At 36.9% G+C, this 26,999-nt stretch overlaps 1 protein-coding gene and 1 long non-coding RNA gene across 25 annotated transcripts in view; one reads left to right on the top strand and one right to left on the bottom strand.

Moving 5' to 3' along the window:
- Positions 1-26,999, top strand: part of MCTP1 (multiple C2 and transmembrane domain containing 1) — a 520,292-nt gene that overhangs the window by 312,571 nt on the left and 180,722 nt on the right. For 19 of the 23 annotated variants that reach the window (XM_045040171.1, XM_045040175.1, XM_045040217.1 and 16 more), the window contains 3 exons: positions 3,187-3,264; positions 8,459-8,629; positions 11,477-11,607. In XM_045040171.1, the coding sequence (XP_044896106.1) occupies positions 3,187-3,264; positions 8,459-8,629; positions 11,477-11,607 (380 nt within the window). The remainder of the gene's footprint in view (positions 1-3,186; positions 3,265-8,458; positions 8,630-11,476; positions 11,608-26,999) is intronic. The other 4 variants (XM_045040193.1, XM_023258493.2, XM_023258495.2 and 1 more) reach the window with 1 other exon arrangement.
- On the bottom strand, positions 21,060-23,546 carry LOC109502346. Of its 2 annotated transcripts, XR_002160908.3 has the most exons (5): positions 23,338-23,546; positions 22,250-22,528; positions 22,067-22,114; positions 21,472-21,530; positions 21,060-21,186 (listed from the first exon to the last, which is right to left on the bottom strand). It is a non-coding gene; the product is annotated as an uncharacterized LOC109502346 (long non-coding RNA). The 2 variants fall into 2 exon arrangements; XR_002160907.3 differs by having other exon boundaries at positions 22,067-22,528; positions 23,338-23,545.

Raw genomic sequence — 26,999 nt, 5'->3', positions numbered from 1 at the left:
GTATTCAGGAGACAGCAACTGAATTACATTGGGTGAAACTAAATCCTGGCGAGAACTTACTTAATAAATGTCATGGTTACTTGCTAGATCTTAATTTCCTTGAGAGCAAAATAATAGAAAGAGAAGATCGAAGTGGTACAGAAATAGTCTGATTTTCCAAAGGCATAATAGTTATAATTCATCAAAACATGATATCTTACAACACAAAACATTAAGCAATGGATATATAGCAATTGCCATACTTTTCATAAAAGCAACAAATATTATACGAAGCCATTTGGATTACTCTAAGTCAGAATTTCATTAAAGATTTTAACTTCTCAATAAAGGATGATAACTTAGTGCTGTTGCTTCAAATATTTAGTACATTTAAGTTTTTCCCAATTAACTCCATTGACTGGACATTTAGATTTCCATGACTGAGAGTTAATTGAACAAACCAGATTATGAGAATGCTGTAGTGAATTAAAGAGAAATGTTAAGATTGTTTAAGTGGAGAATGGCTGGGCTATACCAAGATACCTCATATAGAAAAATGGAGAAATGGCTCGTAATATGAAATGGGCCAAAAAGAGTGCATAGAATACAGAACAATTAGGAATTATGTCAGAGCACCATCTTACAGTAGGGTCAAATCAAAGTGTGGTTGAAGGAAGACCCTGAAGGCCAAAGAGAAGTATTGGTTTTATCACACAAGAATGTTATCCTGTGCTGAAGTGTTTGCATTCTTAACAACTCAACCATATATGACATATAACCAAGAAAAGTGCAGGTATTATTTATACTTCAGGTATGAAAGTAAGACCTTCAGAAAAAAATATATATTTATAACATTTAATTAAAAGTCCCCAAAGAAAAAGTGTAAGTCAAACCCAGGACTCATTATTTTTTTTACATTATTGGTGGAAACGAGTACATTACGTTAGTAACAAGCCAACTTTAGCCAACAAGATTACAGCATATATAATGATTTTCTAAGAGTATATATTTTGAGCAAACATTGTAAAAGCTTGAGAACTTTTGTTTGGCTACAGTTAAGCTTTCAGACAGTAGTTAAAGCATCTGAAGTAAACATAAATACCTTCCTGACACCGTAAGTTATATCAAGAAGCAACAGAAATAGGAAAGAAAGTTTAAGGATAAAAACCAGGAGAATTTCTCTAAGGATTATAGTGCCGTGAATCATCTTCTAAGAAAAAAGGGATCGAAGCTTTATTATTACATGAGACACTTTAAACTAGGCTGGACAAAGCCCTGGGAAGGTTTTCTGTAAAGGCAATCCTGCTTTGAGCGGACAGATGGACTGTAGAACAAATCTGCTTGTTGGACTTCATCACCGAGGTGTAATTCACTGGAATCAACTCAGCAGGCAAAGGAAAAGATAGAACATGCCTGTGCCTGGGATTGAGCTAATAATTGCTCCACACTCCAGGCTTTGCAGCACAAAACAGTCATTCTAGGCTGTCATTATCTCTCCTTTGTAGTGTCTCGTGGATCATTTGATTAAATAAAAGCATGTGCACCTCTGTGCTGAAAATAGAGGTGAGCTGACTCCACACACAGCTATTGTAAAGACACGGTGATGTCTTTCACTCATTTCACAGGGTCTGGGGCTCATTTGGAAGGATTAGGTTGTACACAGGTAATGAAATCTAAGATAGCAAAAGCCAGGGATTATTTGCATATATCAGGGAGAAGATTAATATGACCGTGTGGGTTGTTTTAGCCATATGTTAACTCTAGAGAGATTTTTTTTGTTTGTTTTGATTAGATTTGTTTAGATTAGATTTTTTTGTTTGTTTGTTTACATCCTGTTTTTTAATCAGGATCTAGAATAATAGGATACCTCCTTCTGTTAGTGATCCAGGTTTTCAAGGAATTGAATTAAGAAACTTTAATAACCAGAATTGAAGTACAGAAGTGTTCTCAGTTTATTTGTGAGATTCTACAATTTCACCACCTTATTAATAAATGTTAGAGTATAATTCATTATGGAACACAGTTAACTCTCATATACTTTACTGAACAATATATGCTAGAGTTATCACCACCTGCCCACTTTTACTTCCTCTAAGTCCCTGATTAGCCTTTCTCAGTAACCTATACCCATGGATATATTTTGTCTAAACAAGAGTCAAAGTATTTCAACAAATCCCCCTTTTTTTCTTTGTATTATGAACTTCTTAAGCTTTGTCCAAAGCATGAGAAATAGTGCAGAAAACCGTCAATATCAGAAACCCAGATTCAAATCTCAGTCTTGCCAATCTGTAATCATTTGGCTTTGAGTAGAGTATTTATCAACTCTGTGCCTCAGTTTCTTTACCTTAACAATATTTGTCATGAAAGATGCTGGAGTATGAAAACCCCAGTGCCTAATAGTTGCTCAACACATGCTTATTTCTTTGTGTATGATCTAACCTTTCACATGGGCCAAATCTCACCCTCCCTGTTGATGTTCTCATCTCATGATAATACTATTGTTTGAAGACTGTCCAGGTGCTCTCGTCATTGCATACAAACTTTCAGCTTATCATGATAGTCTCCTTCTAGTATTTCTTGCTCAGCTGCGTCTTTCTTAATCCATACCTTGCTGCTCTTGGTCTTGGTAATACAGGGACTTCATGATTGCTTTCTTAGGCACGGGGCAACAAAGAGAAAATGGGGCAAATTATGTGGGGTAGAATTTCTCAGTTGCTTTAGAGATCTCTCTAATCATTGCAAAAGATTCCATGTGGGATGTAGTTAGCATATCATAGTTGTTGCCTGTCCATGAAACACTCTTCTGGGGCCTTATCACTTTTTTGATGTTGGAAACAGTCTCCAAAATATTCTGAAGCAGCAGACTTTCCATGATTTCTCTTGCTATGGTTCTTTTCACTGCGACACCCATTAACAAAAAGCTGAAACCACTGAAGCAGGATCCATCACCGTGTAATCTCTGTCCTTTATTTTCTTGACCATTGCATTACGCCACTAAAGAAAACAGTGGCTGAAAATCATATTATTGCATTGGCATTGATCTTCATTGTGCTAGAAGACGTTTTCCGACAGTGACTTGGGGGTCAAATACATATTCTTTTCCAAATAATGTTTTTTTGAAGAGTAATGCTGAACTCTAATTGAAATGAGGTGTTGATAGAGGCACAAGGCTTTCCCGTACAGCTCTGATCGTTCATCTCCATCCAGACGTGCGGCAGGCCTGCTTTTCCTGTCCCGGGCTTCTGCAGAGCAGAGCTTCAGAGTACTTATTACCAAAATGCACAAGTAAGTTCAATCATTCAGTTCGTTTATTTCTTCTGAGCTTGCATGAGCTGTGAACTCTCCTGGCTGACTTACTGTTCTGAAAACCTATTCCCTAGCCTAACCTCTTTTATACATAGGAAAAGGAATTGAATTCTTGAATTCCTTTTCAAGGAATAACACATAAACTAATACACTTCTTAAAATGCCAGCTCACCCGTTCTAAAATCTTACTATAGATATATGTCATTGACTAATTGCCTCAGAATTGGAAATTGATATTGTTACCTGGTGTGTTGATTTTCTTTATTAAATCTCAACTTGGATGAGTATTCCTTATGCGAATGACCTCAAACTTCGGTGCGTGTGAGAATCATACGGGGCACATGTTGGAAATACATGCGTAGCTCTGCACCTTAAGAACCGAATCATGTTCAGGAGGGTCAGGCCCACTAATTTCAACAAATTCACCACTAAAATTGGGGAATTACCTGTTTAAAAGTTCAAAGATTCTTTCTTCCTTTTGCAATGTTGGTTCTTTGCTTTGAAACTAGGTTGGTTTTCCTATTTATTCTTCCCTCCCTTTTCTTTCCCTCCTCAAATAGAATTCTGTTTCAACACAGACGTGGTTGAAAACATTCCCTGAGATAACTAAATCCTAGCTCTAATATGTTCGTTTTTTTTTTTTTCAACGTTTTTATTTTATTTTTGGGACAGAGAGAGACAGAGCATGAACGGGGGAGGGGCAGAGAGAGAGGGAGACACAGAATCGGAAACAGGCTCCAGGCTCCGAGCCATCAGCCCAGAGCCTGACGCGGGGCTCGAACTCACGGACCGCGAGATCGTGACCTGGCTGAAGTCGGACGCTTAACCGACTGCGCCACCCAGGCGCCCCTCTAATATGTTCGTTTTATTGAGGGATGTCTTGGATTTAACACTCCTTGCCACTTAGGTGCTCAATAAGTAATTTTTGGTTGACTAATTATCAATACTTCCGTCAATATGTATTATTTAAGTACAGCCTAGGAGAAAAAAAAAATTAAAGGAGGAAAATAATAAACTTAACACAAATTTGCAGTAGGCTCCTACTTCTCTCTTTAAATTTTCCAACTATCCAAACCAATCTGCTTTCCTAATCAGTAAATTTAGAAGCAGGACTAAAAGACTTTAATTAGCATAAATGGTATCCATGCCAGAGAGTGGATAATGTTCACAATTGTAGTAATTAATAATAGTAATTAGAACATAGGAGAAGGCCAGTGCACATGACCCTTAGAACTTTTAAAGCAGGGGTTTGTACACTTGAGCATGTATCATAATGACCTTGAGTGAGGTCTGGGTAATACAGAGCCGATTTTCTTGGTCTGGGCTGGAGCTAAAAAACGTGAATTTCTAGCCACTTTTCAGGTGACACTGATGCCATTGGTCTGTGGACCACACTTTGAGAACTTTACTATACAGAGGAAAGAAACTTTAAACAGAGCAGCAGGTGACTCAGAAAGTACCTTAAAGAGCATTAAAGCTAGTGGTTTTCAGTTTCTTTTTTCTTCCCCTGTGGAATTCCATTTGTCACCATCTCATCCACAAGCTCCTTGAAATTTTGATTTAAAAAAGTAATAAAAGTTATAAATGGCTATCTTAAGCAGGTTAAATCTTTTTTGTTTATGGAATATACTGTTTTCTTTTCAGGAGCCCCTACACACACAGACACCTCTAACTCCCCTTACTTCCCCCCTTCCAGCACCACACACACAGAATAGCGCTCTTAGTACATGTGGAGCTCTAGAGTCGGGAGAACCATAGGTAAAAAAAAAGTGGGACCCAGAGAGGGAGCAACATGCCCAAGTCACATTGTCAGGAATTGCCAGAAAGATGCAAATGGGTACTTATGTTAAATCATTGTCTTTCCGGGGCACCTTGGTGGCTCAGTCGGTTAAGTGTCCGACTTCGGCTCAGGTCATGATCTTACAGTTTGTGAGTTTGAGCCCCGCATCGGGCTCTGTGCTAAAAGCTAGAAGCTCGAAGCTCAGAGCCTGGAGCCTGCTTCAGATTCTGTGTCTCCCTCTCAGATTCTGTGTCTGCCCCTCCTCCGCTCACACTCTGTCTCTCTCTCTCTCTCTCTCAAAAATAAATGAACATTAAAAAAATTTTTTTACATAAAAAAATAAATGACTGTCTTTCCTACTACTGGTGGTATAAGTTTATATCTTCCCTCTTTGCCTTATAATTTTACTTCAAGTTCCTATTCTTCACACTTACACTAAATATTTTTCTATTTCATGACTATGCAGTTAATCAAATCATAAATGAATTGCGGAGCTTCTTTTTAGAAGAGCACCATTTTTGATAAAAGAAATTTTTGGAGAAGGAAAAATTCCTTTTAAAATGATACCTGGTTAGTATGTCTTTGGGACCTCCTCCCCTTTTTCCTTTTAACCTTTCATGCATATCAACTTAATTCTCACATTTATTAACCCTGTTTGTGTGAAGAAATATTCCCCCTTCTCCTCTCCCTTAGCTTTCCAGGTCATTTTAGGAATGTTCTTCCAGGTTATAGAAAAGCATTTTGTAACTAATGGCAGTAGGTAAAGCCGCCATGAACTTCATTTTATTTCTGTGAAAGCATGAAAGATCCCATGGAGTATTCTTTCTCCTTCCCACCCTGTAAGTAAAGTTCTTGTTCTCATGTGAGAAATGAAAGGAGGGACACGCAAGTAAGAGTTTCAGATGTGGTGCCATTTGAGAAACTAGCATTGCTAATGGAAGATGCTGTATAGCCTAGATTGTACCCACATATAATTTGAGTGCAGAGTTTGACTTCTGGAGTGCATAGAAAATGTTACTGAGTATATCCATCAACAAGCTGAAATATTGTAAGAATGAATACATGCGCTCATGTAATAGTAAAGAATACAGATGCTCATATAATAGAAAAGTAGAAGGTGATTTCACATACTAACCATGAAGGAAAAGCTAGACTGGAATGTCATTTCAAATATAACAACTCACTTACCTGGAGAAAATGAAGTGATAAAATGTATACATGTACACTTTTAAATTCTATTTTAAGCTCTATGTAAATGGGTTGTTACTAACTCCTTGGTCTTTGCCAAGATAATTATTTATTCTTATCACAAATTCGTTTTTCTTCTTTCCTTCTTTGCCACTCCTATTCCTTAACAAAACTTCCAGACCCAGAGTTTAGAACTTGTTTCTCTAGACTAGTCTTCAGTGAGAGGCCATCTCAATAGCAGCAGTGGTGGGTGGATGAATGGATAGGTAGATAGGTAGATAGGTAGGTAGGTAGGTAGGTAGGTAAATAGATAGATAGATAGATAGATAGATAGATAGATAGATAGATAGATAGATAGACAGACAAAATAGATAAATAAAAATACACTGTTATCTCTTGCTGCATTATATATTAATAAGTAGCATGAAATCTTAGAACCCCTTCAAGGTCACTTGGTACAATAAATTTGTTTAATCGGGGAAATCCTTATTCAAACACAGTCCAGAGTAGAAATCCAATGTGTAAAACAGACGAGAGCAGTGGGACTCTAGCTGAAGCAGACTGTGGAGTCCTGGGGAAGTTACAGGTGGCCTGTGAAACTCCATGGCACCTCAGAACACTCTTGAACTCCACCCGTGGAGTTCACAAAGGTGTGCAGTGTGCAGGCACAGTCCTGTGTTAATATTAATAAGGCAAAGTCACAAAGCAATGTCCTGCAAAATTTGCTGGCCACCGAGGCAGGGAAATAGGCAATGTGATTTAGAGAGATTTCCATTAAAATGTTCAAATATTAAAAATATTGGTTTTTGAGGAGCATAGTTCTCATTTTGCTAATAAACACCCTGACATGTATTACATTTAAAAATTTTTTAGTGTTTATTTATTTTTTGAGAGAGAGACAGACAGAGTACAGCTGGTGAGGGACAGAGAGAGAGGGAGATACAGAATCAGAAGCAGGCTCTAGGCTCTGTGCTGTCAGCACAGAACCCAATGCAGGGCTCAAACTCACGGACTGTGAGATCAACACCTAAGCCAAAGTCTGACGCTTAATCTACTGAGCCACCCAAGGGCCCCTGAAATGTATTACTTTTAATAATGACAGATAAAAATGGCTATCACATTAGTGTGGTATGGAAAAGAAAAAGTAGGATTCAAGGTGGGAGAGGGAGATATACAAAATAGGCTATAACTTTATAATGGTGACATAGATGGAATTAGACTGAAAGTAGAGTTGATCTATAATTTAGAAGTGGAGTATTTTGAGGTTGAGAGACATGTTGAATTTCTTCATGAAATGACTGTAAGTGAAGAAAACATGCTTGGCAATATGAAAGATATAGCAGTTTTTATAGTACTGCTTGGTTCTGAATCCAAATGGAAAAGATTTTAACATTTTAGCTACTTGGATTTGTTGTATGTGCTGTTTAGTTCAAAGAGATTATAGAGCTGTTTTTTGTAGCCTTCCTAATGTTAAAATTTTTTGCTTCATTTGCTTGTTTGAATATTGTGACTTAGCATTGGGCATAATAAAAATCATTAGAGACAATGTTCAAGTACTAGAATGAGAAACTCAGTAACACACCCACCAATGAAAATCACATACGTAATTTAAAAAATTTTGATGCAAGTTTCAGCATAAACCAGACAACTCCGATGGGCATGTTGATTTTGTTTTCTGGTCTGTGGTACTTTAAGTAGTTATCTAGTGAGCTGAAACTCAGCTATCTCCTAACATAGCAATAAAGAAGGTTTTTAATTGAATAGAACTTATAACTAATCTTAAAAACCAACTTGTAACATGAAAGATTTTTAAAAATCATAACTAATTAAAAATTAAATATCACAGTGTGGATGAGGCCTTTGGTATTCCTAATAGTTTTTTGACACTGGCATATTTGACACAGAGGCAAATATTCTGATATTCTTGAAGTATCTACATCTTATAATGTAAAGAGTTGGATTATTAGACCTTATTTTGAGCATTCACTTCTCATACAACAACCTTAAATTTATCATGAAAGGATAATTTCACATTCATTAACAATTCTGTAATTAATAATAATCTGTCAACTATGTTTATTTTCTTAAATTGTAACTACCTACCATTTTTATTTTCAAAAACTTGTAACAGGAGAAAGGGTAATGCCAGATAAGGTATTTGGGGTTAAAACTCAATAAGCTAACTCTGTTTTCCTTTACCCAAAGTTTCAGACCCAAAGTTTACGTCTATCAGACGTACACAGAAAATCACATCTTTGGAGAGGAATAGTCAGCATCACATTGATTGAGGGACGAGATCTCAAGGCAATGGATTCAAATGGGTTGAGTGATCCCTATGTGAAGTTCCGGCTTGGGCATCAGAAGTACAAGAGCAAGGTAACCGTATCTCTCTCCTGTTCCAGCCAGTATTTGGAAGGCAGTGGTTGGTTAATAGCCATGGTTTAGGAGATAAAAACACTAGATACTTTTTCAAATGCTTAACAGAATTTCTTTTGAATATCACGTCAGCAAACCAGACCAATAACTATATTATCACATTTCTTACTCAATGTGCTATGTGACCTTGCATAAAGTACTACTCTGTCTCAATCTCACCTATAACACAGGGATAATAGTTGGAACTATCTCTTTAAAAAAAATAACACACAAGCAATCAAACAAAACAAAAAAGGGCTGAAACAAACCTAAGTCGATGGCCTGGGACATCAAGTGCTCGAAGAGTGTTGGCTACTATAATTATTACAATCAGTACTGGTATCAGTGCTACAAATAGCCCTGTTTTACATACCATAAAAATCTTTGTTCCTTACTCTGAAACGTTTTATTCAAAATGACTTGCACCAGTGCAGATTGCAATTTTTGTTTGTTGGTTTTATTTCTTTAGAAAACAAAGGGCCAAATTCCGCTGTATGCTACAGGACAAGTTACTCTGCCATTCCATGTCCCAATTTCCTCATCTGTAAGATGAGTGAGAATTAAAATAATGCCTACCTCGTAAAGTTATTGAGAAGATTGAATAAATATATGTTACACACGTGAAGGGCTTGGAATACTGCCTTGTCCATAATAAATAATAAATGGTAGTAGCAGCAGGAAGAGTAGCAGCCTTAAGAACAAGATATTGTTTAACAACAATTATATTAATAGTAATAATACATTAAATAATCATATTAGTGTCATATTTTTGATAGAAGGAATTATAATCGGTAAAGGTCATAGTAGTCATAGTTATATTTGGGACACATGTCTTATCTGTGTTGTATCCAAATAAAACCTCTTTGGGGTGCCTATCTGGCTCAGTCTGAAGAGCATGAAACTCTTTATCTCAGGGTTCTGAGTTGGAGCCCTACACTGGGTGTAGAGATCACCTAAATAAATAAATTAAAACTTTAAAGAAAAACAAAAAACAGCAAAAAACAAAAACAAAAACAAAACACAATACAACCTCTTTAATGGTCAGCTTCTACAGCTACTATTCATAGCTTGCAAACTCATCCTATCTATCTTGTATTAAAAATCACATTCTACTTTGATGAGAATAATTTCACTTTGACATTACCATTTTCAAGAACTTTTGATAAACAGCCTGCCTAGGTTCCTTCTGGCACAGGAAGTTTTCATCAGTAACTAAGGGGGTTAGTAATATCACAGAGCTGACTCATTAGTAGGCAGTGAGAATTGCTCTCAGGCTGATTGGTTATCTTCTTGAATGCCCACGTGGAAGGGGAAAGCATCATTTCTGACCTGAAGGAAAATCATATAGGGAAGACCATCCTAAAAAAGGAAACTGAAAAATTAGGCTTTTTATGGCCAAATAAGTAAGATAGACCATCCCCAAAACACCACAGAAGTGCATCTGAGCCCAATAATGAGAGGTTTGAATTATCATAGGATCCATCTAATGCCATCTTTTTCTTTTTTTCTGCCATGGACTTAATAACATATTTTAAGGAAACTACTGATTCCAAAAATAGGTACCTATGACCACTTCTGTCTTGTCCTTTATCAATTAACATCATCTCTGTGTTCTGGTAGGCTTAAAACATTACTTATTTTTTATAGTTCTGCTCTTTAGGTATGAAATATGAAATCTAGCTATGGACATGTGTCTCTCTTTGCTCTTTCCTTCCATGATATATTGCTGACTAACTTCAGATTATGAACTTTAAAAATTGTGATTCATTTGTATTACCTTTGCACATAACATACTTCATTGCTTTCAGAGTCTTTACATCTGAAGATTTGTCTCTCATACATTCAAAAGAGAAAAGGCCATTGCATGCGCTCCTGCTAAAAAGAAAGAATAGGGAAACAAATATGAATGTTTTTAACCCAGTGGTGAATGAAGTTTCAAAGCACATCAGTATGGGTCACTTCATTCATTGATTCTACCAGATGTCTTATCTGAATGCTTGAAGTTACACAATTGCACTTCAGATAGCTTTCTGGTATTTGCAACATAGAAATTGTACACACACATTCATATTAATTTACAAACATTTTTGGCAGATTGTTTTGGGGAAAGAGACCTGAAGCTCTAATCAAAGACCTGAGTTAGGGTCTAGATACTAAAACGTAATGATTTGGGGTTGGTCAGTAAAACTCCAGGTCTCAGTTTCTCCAGATATAAAATCAGATGAAACATCAATGCTATGGTTCCAACATAAATGTTTGCCCGACCACCCCAGAGTTACTTGCTGTTTCCTCCTGCTCCCATAGAACTTCACTGTCTGTTGTTTCATTACTATTTATTTTTATTTTTATTTTTATTTTTACAGATTTAGCTCAGAATTCCCTTGTGTGTAGGGAGTAAGGGAAAAAGAACTCTGGGAATCCACATAGTCCTTTTTTAGGAGATGACAGGCTGAGAGTTATGTCTTTGTGCATTAACTGCTTATGTAAAATAAATGCTAGTATCTGAGTGAGCCATTTCACGTATAGACTATTTGCCTTTTCTGTATAATTCATATCTCTCATCTCTTATTCAAGATGATGAAGGCATGTCCTTTGGTTTTCAGGACATATCCTTTAGGGTTCTTTCAGATGATATGCAGTAAGGTTGCTAAAGAGCTAATGATTCATTTCCATCACTTCTGGAAGCTTTTGTTCAAATCTCACATATACTTTTGTAGATAGTACCTTGATTTTGATATAATGTCTCAAAGTTAAATATTTTTAGAAGACTTATATTTATAAGACAGTAATTACTTTTTGGTTTTCCAGATTATGCCAAAAACTTTGAATCCTCAGTGGAGGGAACAATTTGATTTTCATCTCTATGAAGAAAGAGGTGGAATCATTGATATCACTGCCTGGGACAAAGACGCTGGGAAAAGGGATGATTTTATTGGCAGGTTTGTACGACTTGGTATTTTTGGTTCATCCTAGAGAGGGTGAATTTTTTTAAAAGGATAATCGCTTTCTGTCTAGTTATTGTAACTGATCTTTTACCATTTTGAAGGAAGGGATCTGACCAAGGTAAAGCAATGCTTGGGTAAAGTGAAAAATAGATTTGAAGACTGACCAGTAGGTGGCAGTTTTGACCAGTCCATGGACAGGCTATCTGAATTTGATATCCAGAAATTTTCTCCAGATGTCAGAATATTGTGTGTAAAAGTTATGGGAATTGAGAACGAGGAATCTCATTTGATCAAGATACTTAAAGAAACAAAGAGCTCATTCATAGTCTGTAAAGTGATCTAAGATAATATTACTTTTCATAAAGCATATTGTGAGACCATAAAATGCATTGTTTCCTACAACCCCCCTTCAAGGTAGAGAATCTTTATAATCTCCAAGGAGTTCATAAATCTGTAGAGTTCTCAAGTTTTAGTGATGGAAACATGTAAGAGAGACAGATCCATGTTAATCTAATAATGCAGTGAAGGAAGGAGTATTCTGAGGCCTAATGACATCTCTCCACAAAGACAAGGTTATTTTGAATGACTACTTGAATTATATGAACTGTTTCCTTTCTTAAAATCTGTTTTTATTTTTTGATGTGTATGTGCCTTTGTAGCAAAACATATTGAAACCTGCCTATATTAAAATAAAGTACAGTGTACAGGAGAATTTGTTGGTTTAGAAAATTCTTTCTTCATTGCAGGTCACATGAATTCCAAGTCTCTAAACACACAGCCTGAAGAAATGCATACATACTAATAATAATTAAGGAAATTTTATGCTAGAAAAGTAAGAACAGGAATCTGACCCAACATATTTATCTTTTTGTTTTTTTTTTTTTTTTGTGACTCTGATATATATTTTTTAAACAATGGTTTTCTTTATAGGATTATAAAGTGAGAGGTTAAATAGCTTCATTTATACTTTAATATTTTACTTGTAAAATGAAATGGAAAAAACTACCATAACCTAATACTGTTTCAATCCTTTTTAAAGGACAGGTCTTCACTGCATATTTTTTCCCTTTAGTAAAACACTATTTTCGGAGTTTTCTTTAAGTTTGACCTTGTTCTCTTTGGGATATACCACTAGCTTAAGTAGCAGTGTATATCTGTTGATACACTGAATACCTCTCATTATGATTATATATCTATGTTTCTATCTCCCTCAACATGCTACGAGCTCTTTCAAGTAGGTGCTGTCTAGCTGTTCCTTGAATAATTAATTCATTTTCATAATTTATGGCAACATTAGCTATATTTGGTTACCATAAGATAAATCAGTATGACTGTCATGTGTAACTTGCTACCTCAATCTCTTTACTTTATAATTATACTTATATTGGTAAGATAATGAAATCATGGCTACAACATACCGCCTTCCTGTACTTCTGGGTCCATATTACATGAAGTACATCTTATCCCTTTTTCTATTTTTTTCCTGTGATAACAGATACCCTTTTATATATTTTATTCTTTCTTTGAAAATAATTTCCAAATTTGGAAATTATGATGATTTCTCAGCCCATCTGGTACTGACCTTTACCTTTTCCTCACTTTGTAATATTATGAATTCTTCAAGGGCATGGCTAATTATATTGCGGAAATGGTTGGTAGAGAGGGGGAACTGTTCATCTCATTTCACCTTGTTTCTATAGGTTTGCCCATAATTTGGCAAATTTTGAGAGATCTGATTTGAATATCTCAACTGGCTGATCTGAAGATCATAGGGATTGTTTTTGGTAACTGGGGGAGCTAAGGAAGTCTTAAGAAATTTGGGAAGAGAAGAAATTCATTTCTGGAGCTTTGTTGTTGGTGAGCATGTGGAGGTGCTAGGAGACTGGCATGCCTGAGTGGGCGTGGAAGCTCTGTGTCCTTTCCCCCTACCTTGTCTGGGTATCTCTTCCATCTGGCTGTTCCTGAATTATCTCTTTTTATAATAAACTAGTAATCTAGTTGGGTGTATATCCACCCTTTTTATTTTTGCTAGATCTTGGAGGTGTTACCACCTGTGTATAGTTTCTAGCTTGGGCTTTGCCTAGATTGTTAGACACGTTTTTTATTTTTGTTTTTAATTTGAGACAGCATGTGTGAGCAGGCAAGAGGGGCAGAGGAAGAGAGAGAGAGAGAGAGAGAGAGAGAGAGAGAGAGAGAGAGAGAGAGAGAGAGAGAGAGAGAATCTTAAGCAGGGTCCACACTCAGCACAGAGCCCTATGCAAGGCTTGATCTCACAACCCTGGGATTATGTCCTGAGCCAAAATCAAGTCAGACACTAAATCGACTGAGCCTGCCAGGCACCTCTAGACAGGTTCTTTATATTCATGGTTATTACACAGGAGGACCCAGCAAACAGAATCAAGGAGCCCTAGGCCCTATCACCCGCACTGCCTTGATGGGCACAACTTTGTGCTCTTCTTCCTAGTACTTTGGTGGGATTAAAACTGGCTTGGGTGGTAAATCCAAATGCTACCATTAAAGAATCATAGGGGTTTTTTAAAATTTCTTATTCATTTTGAATAAATTACTTTTACCTCAAGTTACATTTTTTTTCTAAATACAATAAAAACTTACCCATCAGCCTCACTTTTTTTTAAAGAAATCCATTTTGGGGCACCTGGGTGGCAAATTCGGTTAAGCATCCAGCCCTTGATTTTGACTCAGGTCATGATCTCATGGTCCAGAGATCAGGCTCCCTGTCAGGCTCCATGATGGTCATGGATCCTGCTTAAGATTCTCTTTCTCCCTCTCCGCATGCCCCTCCCCAGCTTGTGCACACAAGAGTGTGCCCGTGTTCTTGCTCTCTTTCTCAAAAAAACAAAACAAAAAAAAAAAAACATTTTTGGTCATATGCCAAACAAAATAGCCTATAAAAGCAATTTAAGCCAAAAAAAGTTTTAGAGTACACAAGAGCACAGGTGTAGGTGAGATGACTCTTTAGGACGCTTTTGAGTATCAGTTAAATCCCCTTTACACAATAAAGGGGGTATTGTCAAATTTTGAGGTAATCACATATGTTCAGTAAAAACTTGTTGTATGCCCGGCCAATTTAACCAAGGTGCCTGTTGCAGAAAAAGGAAATGACTGTGGTAAATCATTATTTCAAATCTATTCAATGTCCAGATAGCACCAGCAACTCAAGGTCGCTACTTTATGTTTATTAAGTTATACTTTAAACACATCCTGCCCTTGAAAAGCAAGGTATTATTATACCTAAGTGGTAGGCAGAACAAAGTCGCTGTGTTTATGTGAAGGTTGTGTAGTTACATTGGAAATAATGCAGATTGTAATAAAATTCCTCAGTTCCTAGGGTAGGTTAGATGAGAATTCCTTCCATTAAATGAGAGTTCTAGGAGTAAAGTAATAGGAGTAAAATCCATCATGGTCTTCTGTCTTGTTTTGCAAGCTATCATCACAACATTTTATGCCCTGTTAACATTTATTTATTTATTTATAAATATTTTTGCATGTAGCTAATATAAATTTAAGGTATACAATAGCTGATTTGTGGCATTTATATATTATAATATGCTTGTCATGGTAGCTAGAGTTAGCACCTCTATCACATCAAATTATTTCTTTTTTGTGATGAGAACAGTTAGGTATGTCTGTATTAACTTACAAATTAGAGACTATTCTGGGAGTTGGCTGGTAGTTGGTGAGTAGATTTAAAGTTGGCCATGAAGGATAATACTGTTATTTCCATGACTGTTAATTTTTTTTGAGGATACTATCTAAATTCAATCCTACATTTGAGAACAGTTGCATGGATCGGATTATCTACGTAGACTAGTTTATTGTGTTATAGTTTTGTTATTGTCCACTTTGTTTTCCAGTTTTGGTCACATATAATGATTTTTGAAAATGTGTTTTGTAAATAATGTATGCTCAATAACAGGATTTTGGGTTTTTGGGTTTTTGGTTTTTTTTGTTTTTTGTTTTTTGGGTTTTTTTTTTTTTTTTTTCATTAGAAAGACAAGGCTGGCTATGAGTGAAAAGGTCACTTGCAAATTTGGAGTGTTGGTACAGTGAAAGCTATTTAACACTGAACATTGCCCTTTCCAATTCTCTCTTGAACCCATGCAGTCAGGCTTATGCTGCTAATAGTCCATACAAACTGCTCTTGTCAAGGTCCCCTGTGACCACTGAGTTGTTAAATCCAATGGCCGATTTTCAACCTTCATCTTAATTTCATCCAGAAGTAGTACTGGACCTGGCTGATTGCTTCATTACCTTAAAACACCTTTTTCACTTGGCTTTTAAAACACCAGACTCTTTGTTTTTCTTTTACCTCATCACTTGTTCCTTCTTGGTCTCATTCACAGAATTTTCCTCATCTCCCTGCTGTTTTAGTTCTAGAGAGCCTCAAAGCCCACTCCTTGGGCATCTTCTCTGTCTACACCTGCTCCCCTACTGATTCCATCTACTCTTGTACTTTCCATACTGTCTGAGATCAATAATGACAACGAGCTCCACTCCATAACTCTTCTCTGAGCTCCAGATTCCACATCACCTCCCTGCTAGATATCTCCCTAGAATGCCTAATAGAATTCTTCAGTTTAGCAGGTCCAAGGCCAAACTTCTGATACCCAAGATCCCCAAATCTTCTCTGCCTTTCAAATTCTCCCATGTGTTGCTAATGCCAAAACCATAGAGTCCTATTTGCTTCTTTTCTTTCTCTCACTCTTATCAAACCCGTCAGCAACCTACCAAAGATTCCTTCGAAATGTATTCAGAATTCACTCCTGTCATTATCTTGATCATAATAATTCTGGTTGAAGCTACCATCAACTCTCATGTAGACAATAGCCATAGCCTCGTGTTCTTCCTTCCACAGAAAACAAATAAAATAATTTGACTCCTCTGCTCAAAACCCTTCAACGTTTTCCCATCCTAATATGGGCAAAACCTGGCTAAGTCCTTATAGTGGCCTATAATGCTTCTCATGATCCAGCCCCATCACCACTCTACCCTGAACTTCTGCTGTTCCGCCCCTCTCTCCCTCTACTCTTTTCCAGCCTCTTTGCTCTTCCTCAAGCACACCAGACACCCTCCCACCTGAGGACCTTCCCCTACATCTGTGACACTCTTTCTTCAGATATCCACCTGGATTGCTTCTTTATCTTCTTCAGGTCTCTGTACAAATGTCACATCAGGGAGGCATCCATACCAACCCTATTTAAATTCCCCCTTTCCCCTATCCTGCTTTGTTTTTCTCCGTAGAAGTAACCACCATTTGACCTACTATACATTTCAGTTATGTGTTTTATCATTTATTTCCCACCACTAGAATATAAGCTTCGTGAAGGCAGAGAATATAAGCTTCATGAAGGCAAAGAGTTTTGAGTGTTTTGTTTTTGTTCACTGTCACATTCCCAATGCCTAGAAAAGTATATGGCATATAATAGGTGTTTAAAAATTATTTGCCAGATTTTAATTTAAAGATCTGAAGTTTGATTTAATACTGAAAATTATGGCTGTTCCTTCTCTCAGTACAGTTGACCTTTAAACAACATGGGCTTGAACTACAGATGTCCACGTATACAGAGATTTTTTTCGATAAATATTGTAGAGCACTATAAATGCATTTTCTCTTCCTTATGATTTTCTTAATGACATTTTCCTTTCTCTCACTTTCTTTTTTGTGAGAATATAACATATAATACCTATAACATATAAAATATATGTGAATCATCTATTTATGTTATCAGTACGGCTTCCTGTCAACAGTAGGCTATAGTAGTTAAATTTGGGGGAAGTCGGAAGTTGTACGCAGAAGTTCTACTGTGCCAGGGGGCTGGTGTCCCTAACCCCCATATTGTTCAAGGGTTAACCGTAAATTCATAATTTAACAATAGGCATCAGTGCAGAGGCAATTAGAACAGTATGACTTAGTGGCAGGTATAAAATTTCAGTCTAATTGAAGAAAGCTATGTATATATAATCCAAAAGGGGAGAATTAATGAGTTAAAGGTGAAAGTGCCTGAGTAATACTTATACTTAAAAAATACTGAATTGTTGCATTTTTTTAAAAGTAGTCTACACTTTTACCCAATACTTATAACTTTTTCATCATTAGTATATCCAAAGAGTTAATGCCCCCTGGTAGGTAAATTTTACAGAAAAATGAAATTACCATGAGTAGAAAGAAACAATAGTGACAGTGCTCTACAATGAATAGGGCACAATTACATTAGCTCACTTTTAGGGGATAACAAGAGTCGTTCATATTATGCCATTTTTGTAGATGAAAAAGTGAGGCAGAAGATAGATTTAGAGGTTGCTCAGCTAGTATGCATCTGGGTGATTGATCTGAGATTCAAATCCAGAACTCCTGGCTCTAAAGACCACACTCCTTTCACTTTGGTCTTGAACCCAGTATGTTCTGAAGCCATGAAGTGCTCAATAAAATGCCAGGTAGTCCATAAACCAACTCAGGTGGTCTACACAATAGTGCAAGTTTGAACAACACATTTTACCTGTCGCTGAACTACAAATATCAAGTAAAGGTGAAATAATGTTAATCTGCATGTAATTATTTAACTTTCTGATCACCTGCATTTTGGCAGGCAAGACGGACTGCCACCTTTACGATAATCAGCTAATAAATCCTCATGATTGTTACACTTTTATGCAGAGCAGTAATCTGAACAAATTGGCTGCTGACAGCTGCGGTAAATTGCCAAGAATGAGTGCTGTCAGAGAACAAGTTGTTTTTATGAACGTGCAGAATAAGTAAATCCTGTGTCAAGCAATTTTATTCAGTTGGAGTTATTTGCAACCCAATATAGCAAGATTTATGGCATTATTTATTAGTGTGCAAAATGCTTGTTTATCTTGAAAGTGGCATTGATTTGGGGTACATATATTTTCGGTTGGGGAATTGCTACTGACTTTATTTGTTCCATTGTTATCGGGGCTGAGGAGTTGGTCCTGCCCATGAGAACAAAGTGCTACAGATGTAAGCTTCGCTAGAGAGATCTATTTCAACAAAATTTTTATTAATGGTGTTTGATAAGAAAAACTTATTCCAAATGGGCAAGTTCTGGATGAAGAACAAATGCTTCCAGAATCTACAACCATAAAAATAAATCTGTGACTCTTGTGTGTAATGCCAAAGGAAACAGAACGTGGGATGTGTAGGTGCACACATATGTGTGTTCCGGTATAGCATGGCAAATGGGGAATACAGCCTTTGACTTTGGATATTAACAAAATTAATGTTCTCTGAAGGTTGAAGGTCAGTGCAGTTGACACTCTATAGGCTCTGATTTGCATAGGTTCTTATTTATGATACCAATTCTCCAATAATTCTTTTACTTCCTACATAGAACGAAAACAATCCTCCTGCATTATTAATTTGAAAGCACAAAGACAGCTAGTCAGAAAATTCTAAACTGAAGAGAGTTTTTTCATGAAATCATTATATTTCACTATTTTTCTCACTGAGGATTGAGTGAAATATTTCATTAGTGAGATCGATCATATTTAAGGAAAGAATGGAATGTGTCATTGATTCTTGTCTTGGTTTTCCATAAAATCAACCTAAGATTTCAATCTATTTTCCTGCATGGGTTACTATTCTTTTCTTCTGAAGACTTCTTCCAAAAGTTCACACTCAATGCAGTGTTTCTTATACAGTGGGCGGAGTTTCCAAAGACAGCTTTCAGGCACCACCGTGTGTATATTAAATAGTTTACCTTCATGTCAGGCAATGGAGATTGTCACAAGTTGCTCTAATACAGCACTCTCCCCGAACAGAGTTAAACAGTGACAACTTCTAACAACAGAAAAGCAAGAGCAGCCTGAGCATTTTGTAATGTCAGAGATGGTGTAAAAACTGCATAGTTGTGAAACTTGAAAACACGTTAGTGGTTATGTATTGAAGTCTTGAAAATGCAAAAATTCTAAGGAATTGTGTATTATATTGATCCATAGTATAAAATTTTGTAATATATCATGTGTTATTAGTCTTACTAATGTAAAAAGGTTCTCATATATTACAAAATCTCAAAAAGCTTCATAATGTTATTGTTACATTTGGTCACAATTATGTAAAATATGTGTTGTTGTTGTTTTTTTAAATTACCACCCCCCACCCCCACCAAAGAAATTCCATAGAGGCTTGTCTTCTTATTCTGAAGACTTTGTTTTCAAATGTCTTTCTAATCATGATGGCTTTATAATATCATTAGCTAATACTTCAAGGCACAGCACACACTGAACAAGTTTATTGTCAACGTAGATGTAAATTTCTATTGCAAACATTGTCTTGATAATTTGGGGTTTTTTGGGCTGAATTCTTGCTAGATCTGATTAGACCATCATTGGTTTGTGAATCAGAATGTGGCTGACATAGAGCTCAGCTAAGAGCAGAAGTGGTGTCTCTACAGATTCTTGTTTATCATTCTGCTCACTGGTGCTTGTTCAATTAGCATTATCTTCAATCCACAGTTTCTTTACTGGGATCTTTTAAAGCCAATTGTCCATTTTGTGAGGATTAGTTCAGTTAAAACTAGATTATATAATCTGTAAATCCATTTAACAAGGCATATATGAACTGCAATTCGGTGAAAGCAAGTCAGCAAGTAAGGGGGCTACTGTCTACCCCTCTATGTTATGTAGTTCCTACTCTTTCCTAAAATACTTACAGGCCATAAGTGACATACCTGATGCATGGGACACCTGTGTTAATGCATATATTAAACATTTATAAAGCTTGATTCTTGCCCTGTTTTTAAATTAAAAAAAAATCCCAATAGTCCTAACATTTACTCCTGCACCCCAGTGTTCTCACACGTATGTACATGTATACGTGCAGGGTGCTAAGCTCAAGACTATTTCATCTGGGAGGAATATCACTGGTCACTAGTTCAGGCATGGCAGATAGAAGGACAGAGGAGAAAAAAAGATGGTAAGAGCACTGAAATTTTACTCTGTACTCTTAAGGGGAAATGTCACCAAATAAATGTGACATATTTCTTTCATGTGACTAAATGCATACAGTTTTTTAAAAGCACAAAGAACTTTAAGCTTTCATATGGAAGTCAGGAAACTTTCAAGTTCTTGCCATCATTAAATTTCTCTGAGCCTCAATTTCCCCATTTGTGGAATGAGAGAAAGTAGCTTTGAAATCTTCAGTTTCGAGTCTGTTTTGATTCTTCTATTGATTGATGGATTGATGAGCTGGGTTCAGAGTATATAGTAAGTTTTTAAATTTTCCAACATCAAACCAAGGCATAACAATAATAAAACCACATATTATATTTAGATAGTACTTTCAACTTTTCAAAGTACTGGCTCATCTGTTACTCCTGTGTTCTTACAACTCTATGCAAAGAGGAGACATTTAAAAAAATTGATTTCCATTTTATAAGTGAACAAAACTGATGTACAAAAACTTTAAGTGACTTGCATAATAGCACAATGCTAATGAATAAGCTTTATTAAAACTTTGGTGTTCTGAACCCCTGGTCGCAGAGTCTGAAGCCATTTGAACTTTGTTCAAGGCAACACGCTGAGTCTGTGGTAGTTCTGGGAAAAAGGAGATGAGAAATTAGTGGGCTCAGAATGACTGAGTTCCTAAAATCTAATAGAGGATACAAACAGAGGCCTGACACACTTAAATAGTTCATGAATAAATGGGTTAATGAGTGAGAGAAACAAGTATTGAAAAGAAATCAAACCCCTTTCTAGGGGGATAATAGAGGGTGGTAGATTGGGCACATTACACACTAGCCCTGGTCTGCTACTGTCACCGTGGGTAAATTTTGGACCTCTCTTCACTTCCATATTGTCCATAAGTACTTCAATACTTACAAAGCACCAACTATATTCTGGGTGCTGTGCTAGACACCTGCCATTGAAGTCTCAGGATACTGGCAGAGAAAGACAACTGCAGGTTATTTCATTGAGAATTATTAAACTTGGCAAGCAAAGATAGATATATCAGCTCAGGCAGAGGGTTGCTTTATCCAAACACAAAGAAAGAGCTACGCCCTAGCATGGATGGTGGGAGAATCATCAGCTGTCTGCAATGACTTGAGTCATAAGTGTGAGTCAGCAAACGACAGCTGATGGTAAGTCATGGAGTACACCATTGCCTTGTTAAGGATATTTCAGAAGTGGTGGGAACCTAGGGGAGGGGTGTAGTTAGGTTTGTGTTTTAGACATCTGTTACTGAGGGGATTGAATTGTGTCAATGGTTTTCACATTAGCCAAACTCCCTAAAAAAGAGAGTTTGAGGCAACGATTAAGTTCTGATGCTTTATTGGGAGATAGAACCCCGGGCACTGAGAGTGAGAGACAAAAAACATAAGGCAGGGAAGAGTAGGAGGCAATGCAAGGCAGTATATTGGTGGGATGGCCACTGTTCCCTGAGTTTCAGAGACAGAGCTGGTTGCTATGCACTCACCTGGCCACATGTGGACAGGTAATCTGGAGAATCATCCTTTGAAGCAGTCTGTGAGAGGGAGAGTGTTGTGGGGAGTTATCTTCCCAGCTCCTATTCCGTTAATCTAAGTTCACCCCACCAGAAGGCTATTGTTGCATCTTGTTTCTCTGGCTCTTGATCAGGGAACCAGATCCCACAACCCACCGTATGGCTTGTCATCCAAGTGAGGAAGTGGTCTTAGAAGTCAGAAACTTGGGACATGTGGCCATTAGGCCTAGATGCACAATGGCAGCCAAGGGGAGTGCCAGCTTATTTTGGCAAGTGGAAGTTGAGTCAGTCCTAGATGGAAGCTCCATGAGGACTCAAGCACAGTTAATCGGTCATGATGGTGGGATGAAAAGCAGACCCTCAGCCAAAGTCACAGTTGAGGCAAAGCAGGCAGCGGATGACCCATGACCCAGGAAGCCTTGGTTTCAGGAGAATCTCAGGGAATGAAAAGATGTATCCAATAAGTTTTCAGCTTACATGTGGAACCACAATATGAAAACAGATGTAAGAGAAGCCGTTCTTTGAACTAGAGAGGAGAGTCCACACCCTAGTTTTTCACCCTTCTCCCCTCCATGGCAACTTTTGAGGTACCCTCTTGGAAGACAGTCTGAAAATAGATTATCTGCCCTCTAGCATCAACATAAAGGCTTTTCTGGAAGATGTGTATAATACATTTGAAGAATAGTATTTTGTTGACTAAAAGATGAATTTGTTCTCTTAGGTTTTTGGTTTGTGGAATTGCAAAGAAAGGATGCAAACAAGTGTAAACATGGATAGAGTTGTAACACATTGTGAAATTGGGGGTTTTCAGGAATTTTAAGTTTATCTAGTTCAATTACCTCATATTGCAGATAAGGAAACTGGAATTCAAGAGAATAAGTTTTCTAGGAAAAGGTCACACAACTAATTAGTGACAGATGGAGGGCTGAAATGAAGGGAATCTGACTCCCTATCCTGGGCTCTTTTCCCTGAGTACATATCTGCGTATGTATTTTGGGACTTCATGAATTTGCTTCATTCTTTAAATTTTCATTTTCACTTTGATAACAATGTCAAACCATTAATTTATGCCAATTCTGACCATCCAGATGACCACCAAGGACTTCTATATCCAAACCGTAGTGAATCCTTCCATCCTTTAGGAAATAACAGTACAGGGGAGCTAAATACAGGTGAATCTGCCTGTTGGGCTGCTATCCCAGATTACCACAGACTGTTAAAAACAACAGAAATTTACTTCTCACAGTTCTAGAAGCTGGTAAGTCCAAAATGGAGACACCAGCAGATTCTGTGTCTGGTTTCCTGGTTCAGAGACTGCTGTGTTTTCTCTGTGTCCTTACATGGCAGAAGGAGTGAAGGATCTCTCTGGGGCCTCTGTTATGAAGGCACTAATCTCATTCATGAAGAGGCACTAATCTCATTCACCACCTTCATGACCTAATCACCTCACAAAGGCCCCACCTCATAATACCATCACATCGGCCAATAGGTTTCAACATAGGCATTTTGGAGACAAACACTCAAACCATGACACTGGTCTGTAGCAATAAGCACTGAATTTGGAACAGACTGTTGTGGGAGTTCTGTCTTTGTACATATTTATTCAATGGCAATAAAGGGGTAGCAAAGACTTTTTTCCACAAAATTCCAGCAATAATTTGATTTAATACTCACTTAATGCAGATTTCAGTGGTGCCATGATGCTAACTTCATTCTCAAGTTAACAAGACAAGTTGGCTCAGTTATCAGGCAGCATTTCATTTAAAATAGCATCTGAGGATTACTCCTGAGCAGAGTTTTTAGATGAAGAGTAGAGCTGAATAACCCCAACTAGCAAAGAACCCTGGAGTCATTAATACTCTCTTCAATACATTTATATAAATAAGCATTTTCTACGTTAGAATTATTAAAGTCAAAATTCTGAAACATTAAATATAGGATAGAATCTGAGACCATTTCTACAAGAATACCCAATACTGAAACTTTAGTTGCAGCAGAAAAGCATAATCTTCCCTGTAAATTTACAATGTTAACTTAAGTTTTATTAGTTTCATAGTTTTAAAAATTCAATTTGTATATTTTCTGAGTTTATCTTCTTATAAAAGCAATAATTTACAGTCTTCTTCTGTAGTTTATATATATTTTAAGAGTATAAAAACATAATTCCATGCTTCAAAACTGAAAAAAAATTCTGTTAAAAACAAGTCCAGATATTACCCAGTTTAATAACCAATGCAAATAGACACACTTCCTCCTGGGATACATGGTTACTTAGTGAAGGCTAGTCCAGGAAAAAGCCTAGATCTTGGATTCCATTGTGTCAGATTCAGGTCCTAGCTCTGCTGATAACTAACTGTATAGCTCCATTAAGTCATGTATCTTCTCTGGCCTTCAGTTTTCTCTTTGCTAAATTAAGGAGATTGTAAGGATCACAAATACCTATGTCTGTTGGAATCAGATACAGAGTTAAGTGAAATAGACCAGTTGTAAATAATAGACAGCATTAGGGATAGTAATTAAGTCAGAGGACATTTACTCTGTCTTAAAATGTTTTTAATTCAAAACTTTTTTAGCACTACAAACAAAAACAGTATATCCATGGGCCAGATTTTATCTGAAAGTTGCCAATTTGTAACTCTTGGACCAGAGCATCTTTAGAGAACTTTCCCCAAGTCTAGAGCATCAAATGCAATGACTCTAACATAAATGAGGAATAGGCCAGCATCCATATGACCAGTGTAAAATGGTAATAGCCAAAGAAGGAAATCTTCCAGAAAGCTGTGATGTATTTTAAGAGTGATACAGTGTCACACAAAAGAGTAAGGCGAGGATGAGACTAGGAAATGCATGATCCAAATGAGCAAAAGATCTTTATTCTTCCCAACTTTATCCAACCAAAAGTACTGTGTGAACTGTAATCCCTGTTCAACTCTCTGGTATCATACTCCCAATCTAATCCAAAGACTCGTTTACATTCAACAAACTTCAGGTAGGCACTATGCCAATTGCTGGAAAGATCTGTAGAAAATCATATTGATATTCTTCCTTTTTATTAGAAAATGCATTTGATTGGTTGTCTTTCACCATTCCATTTTTCTCCTCAATTTGTTCCAGGTGTCGTTGACAAGAACTTAATTCCAGTTAGAATTATAATATTAGACAAGGAATTTGGTATGTGTTTTCCAGTCTTCAGAGTTTAAGGAGAGAGCATGAAAGTATTTTGAAATGCATATTATATTCGCAGAAACAATGAGGTTATTTGATATATGTTCTCACTTTAGGAAGATGTTTTCCAGACTTGGTACAGACTCTGATTTCCTGCTCTTAACAGTTAGCATTTATATACACGGACTTTCTGTCACTGACCAGGGCGTTTCCTTTTCTTTTGTTTCTGTACTCTCAGATGTTTCTAGTCCCAGCTACCTCTCTTGTCATTTTTGATTGGCACAAATAAAAGGAAAATGTCAGACTTTGGTTCAGTTTCTAAATTTATGCATACTAAAGAGATGTTTGAAACCGCCTATAAGTGTTAAGACCCTATTTCTAGAAAATTTAATTTAAAAGCAAAACAATAGACAATAAATCAAGTAAAGAATAAGAAGGAGCAGGGTGCCTGGAAGGCTCAGTTGGTTCAGTGTCCGACTCTTGATTTCCACTCAGGTCATGATCCCTGGGTCTTGGAATCGAGCCCCTCAGCAGGCTCTGTGCTGAGGGTGGAGCCTGCTTAAGATTCTCTCTCTCTCCAACTGCCCCTGTACCCAGCTAATTCTCTCTCTCAAAGAAAAGAAAGAAAGAAAGAAAGAAAGAAAGAAAGAAAGAAAGAAAGAGAGAGAGAGAGAGAGAGAGAGAGAGAGAGAAAGAAAGAAAGAAAGAAAGAAAGAAAGAAAGAAAGAAAGAAAGAAAGAAAGAAAGAAAGAAAGAAAGAAAGAAAAAACAGAAGAAGGAGCAAACATTTAATCTGTCCCTGATGGCTGACTCCCCTGTTTATGATGTTACCACATTTATTCTTATAATAGGCTATTCCCTGTTATAAATTCCTTCTGTTCATATCTGCCCCATCTTTCTCAGTTGATTGGCTTTGTGAGCACCTCAGTATCTTTCTCTTCCAAATCAGTTGACATTTTTATGAAAATAGTGTTTAGCTCTGAGTAAGTAGGTTCTCATGCATGGGCTACCATGGGGGTGCCTGGGTGGCTCAGTCAGTTAAGTGTCCAACTCTTGGTTTCTGCTCAGGTACTGATCTCACCATTTGTGGGTTCGAGCCCCATGTTGGGCTCCACGCTGGCAGTGCAGGGCCTGCTTGGGATTCTCTCTCTCCCCTTCTCCCTGCCCCTCCCTTGCTCTCTGAATGAATAAATAAATAAACAAACAAATAAAGCATGGGCTGCCATGTTATGAAGCCTGTATTAGAACAACTCTGTTACATAACCCTTGAGCTATAATATTTTTGGAGAATTTGTTTTTATTTAGATTTATGCATGGTGTTCTATGAATAAACTGGCATGGTTTTAAAAATGAAAAACTTATGGCATCATCATAGTACATATTTTATTCATTGCTTAATAACATTTATGAATGAAGGAAGAATACCCATTGTTTTAAAACCTGCACAAGAATTCAGATTCTTGGTGGTTTGCTTCTTCTAAGACAGCTCGTATTAATCTTTCCGTAGGCAAAGCCCCACTAAACTAGTCTGTCTAGGGACTGAAAGTCCTACCGATTTATGAATATGGTCACAATGGGTAGTGATAGAATCATATAAGTATGTTTTTTTTTTTTTTGTATCTTACAGGAAATGAGAAATTAGACACTAAAAACAATCAGGGTCTGAATTTTGTGAAGAAAGTGTGTTGACATGAAAGACGTATTCCTCCAGTGGCCCAAATAGTATTTCTGTTGATTTATT

Source organism: Felis catus, chromosome A1 (assembly GCF_018350175.1).
Source record: "Felis catus isolate Fca126 chromosome A1, F.catus_Fca126_mat1.0, whole genome shotgun sequence".
Lineage (NCBI taxonomy): Eukaryota > Metazoa > Chordata > Mammalia > Carnivora > Felidae > Felis > Felis catus.
Note: the sequence above shows the minus strand (reverse complement) of the source record. Positions and strands in the feature narration are given on the sequence as shown.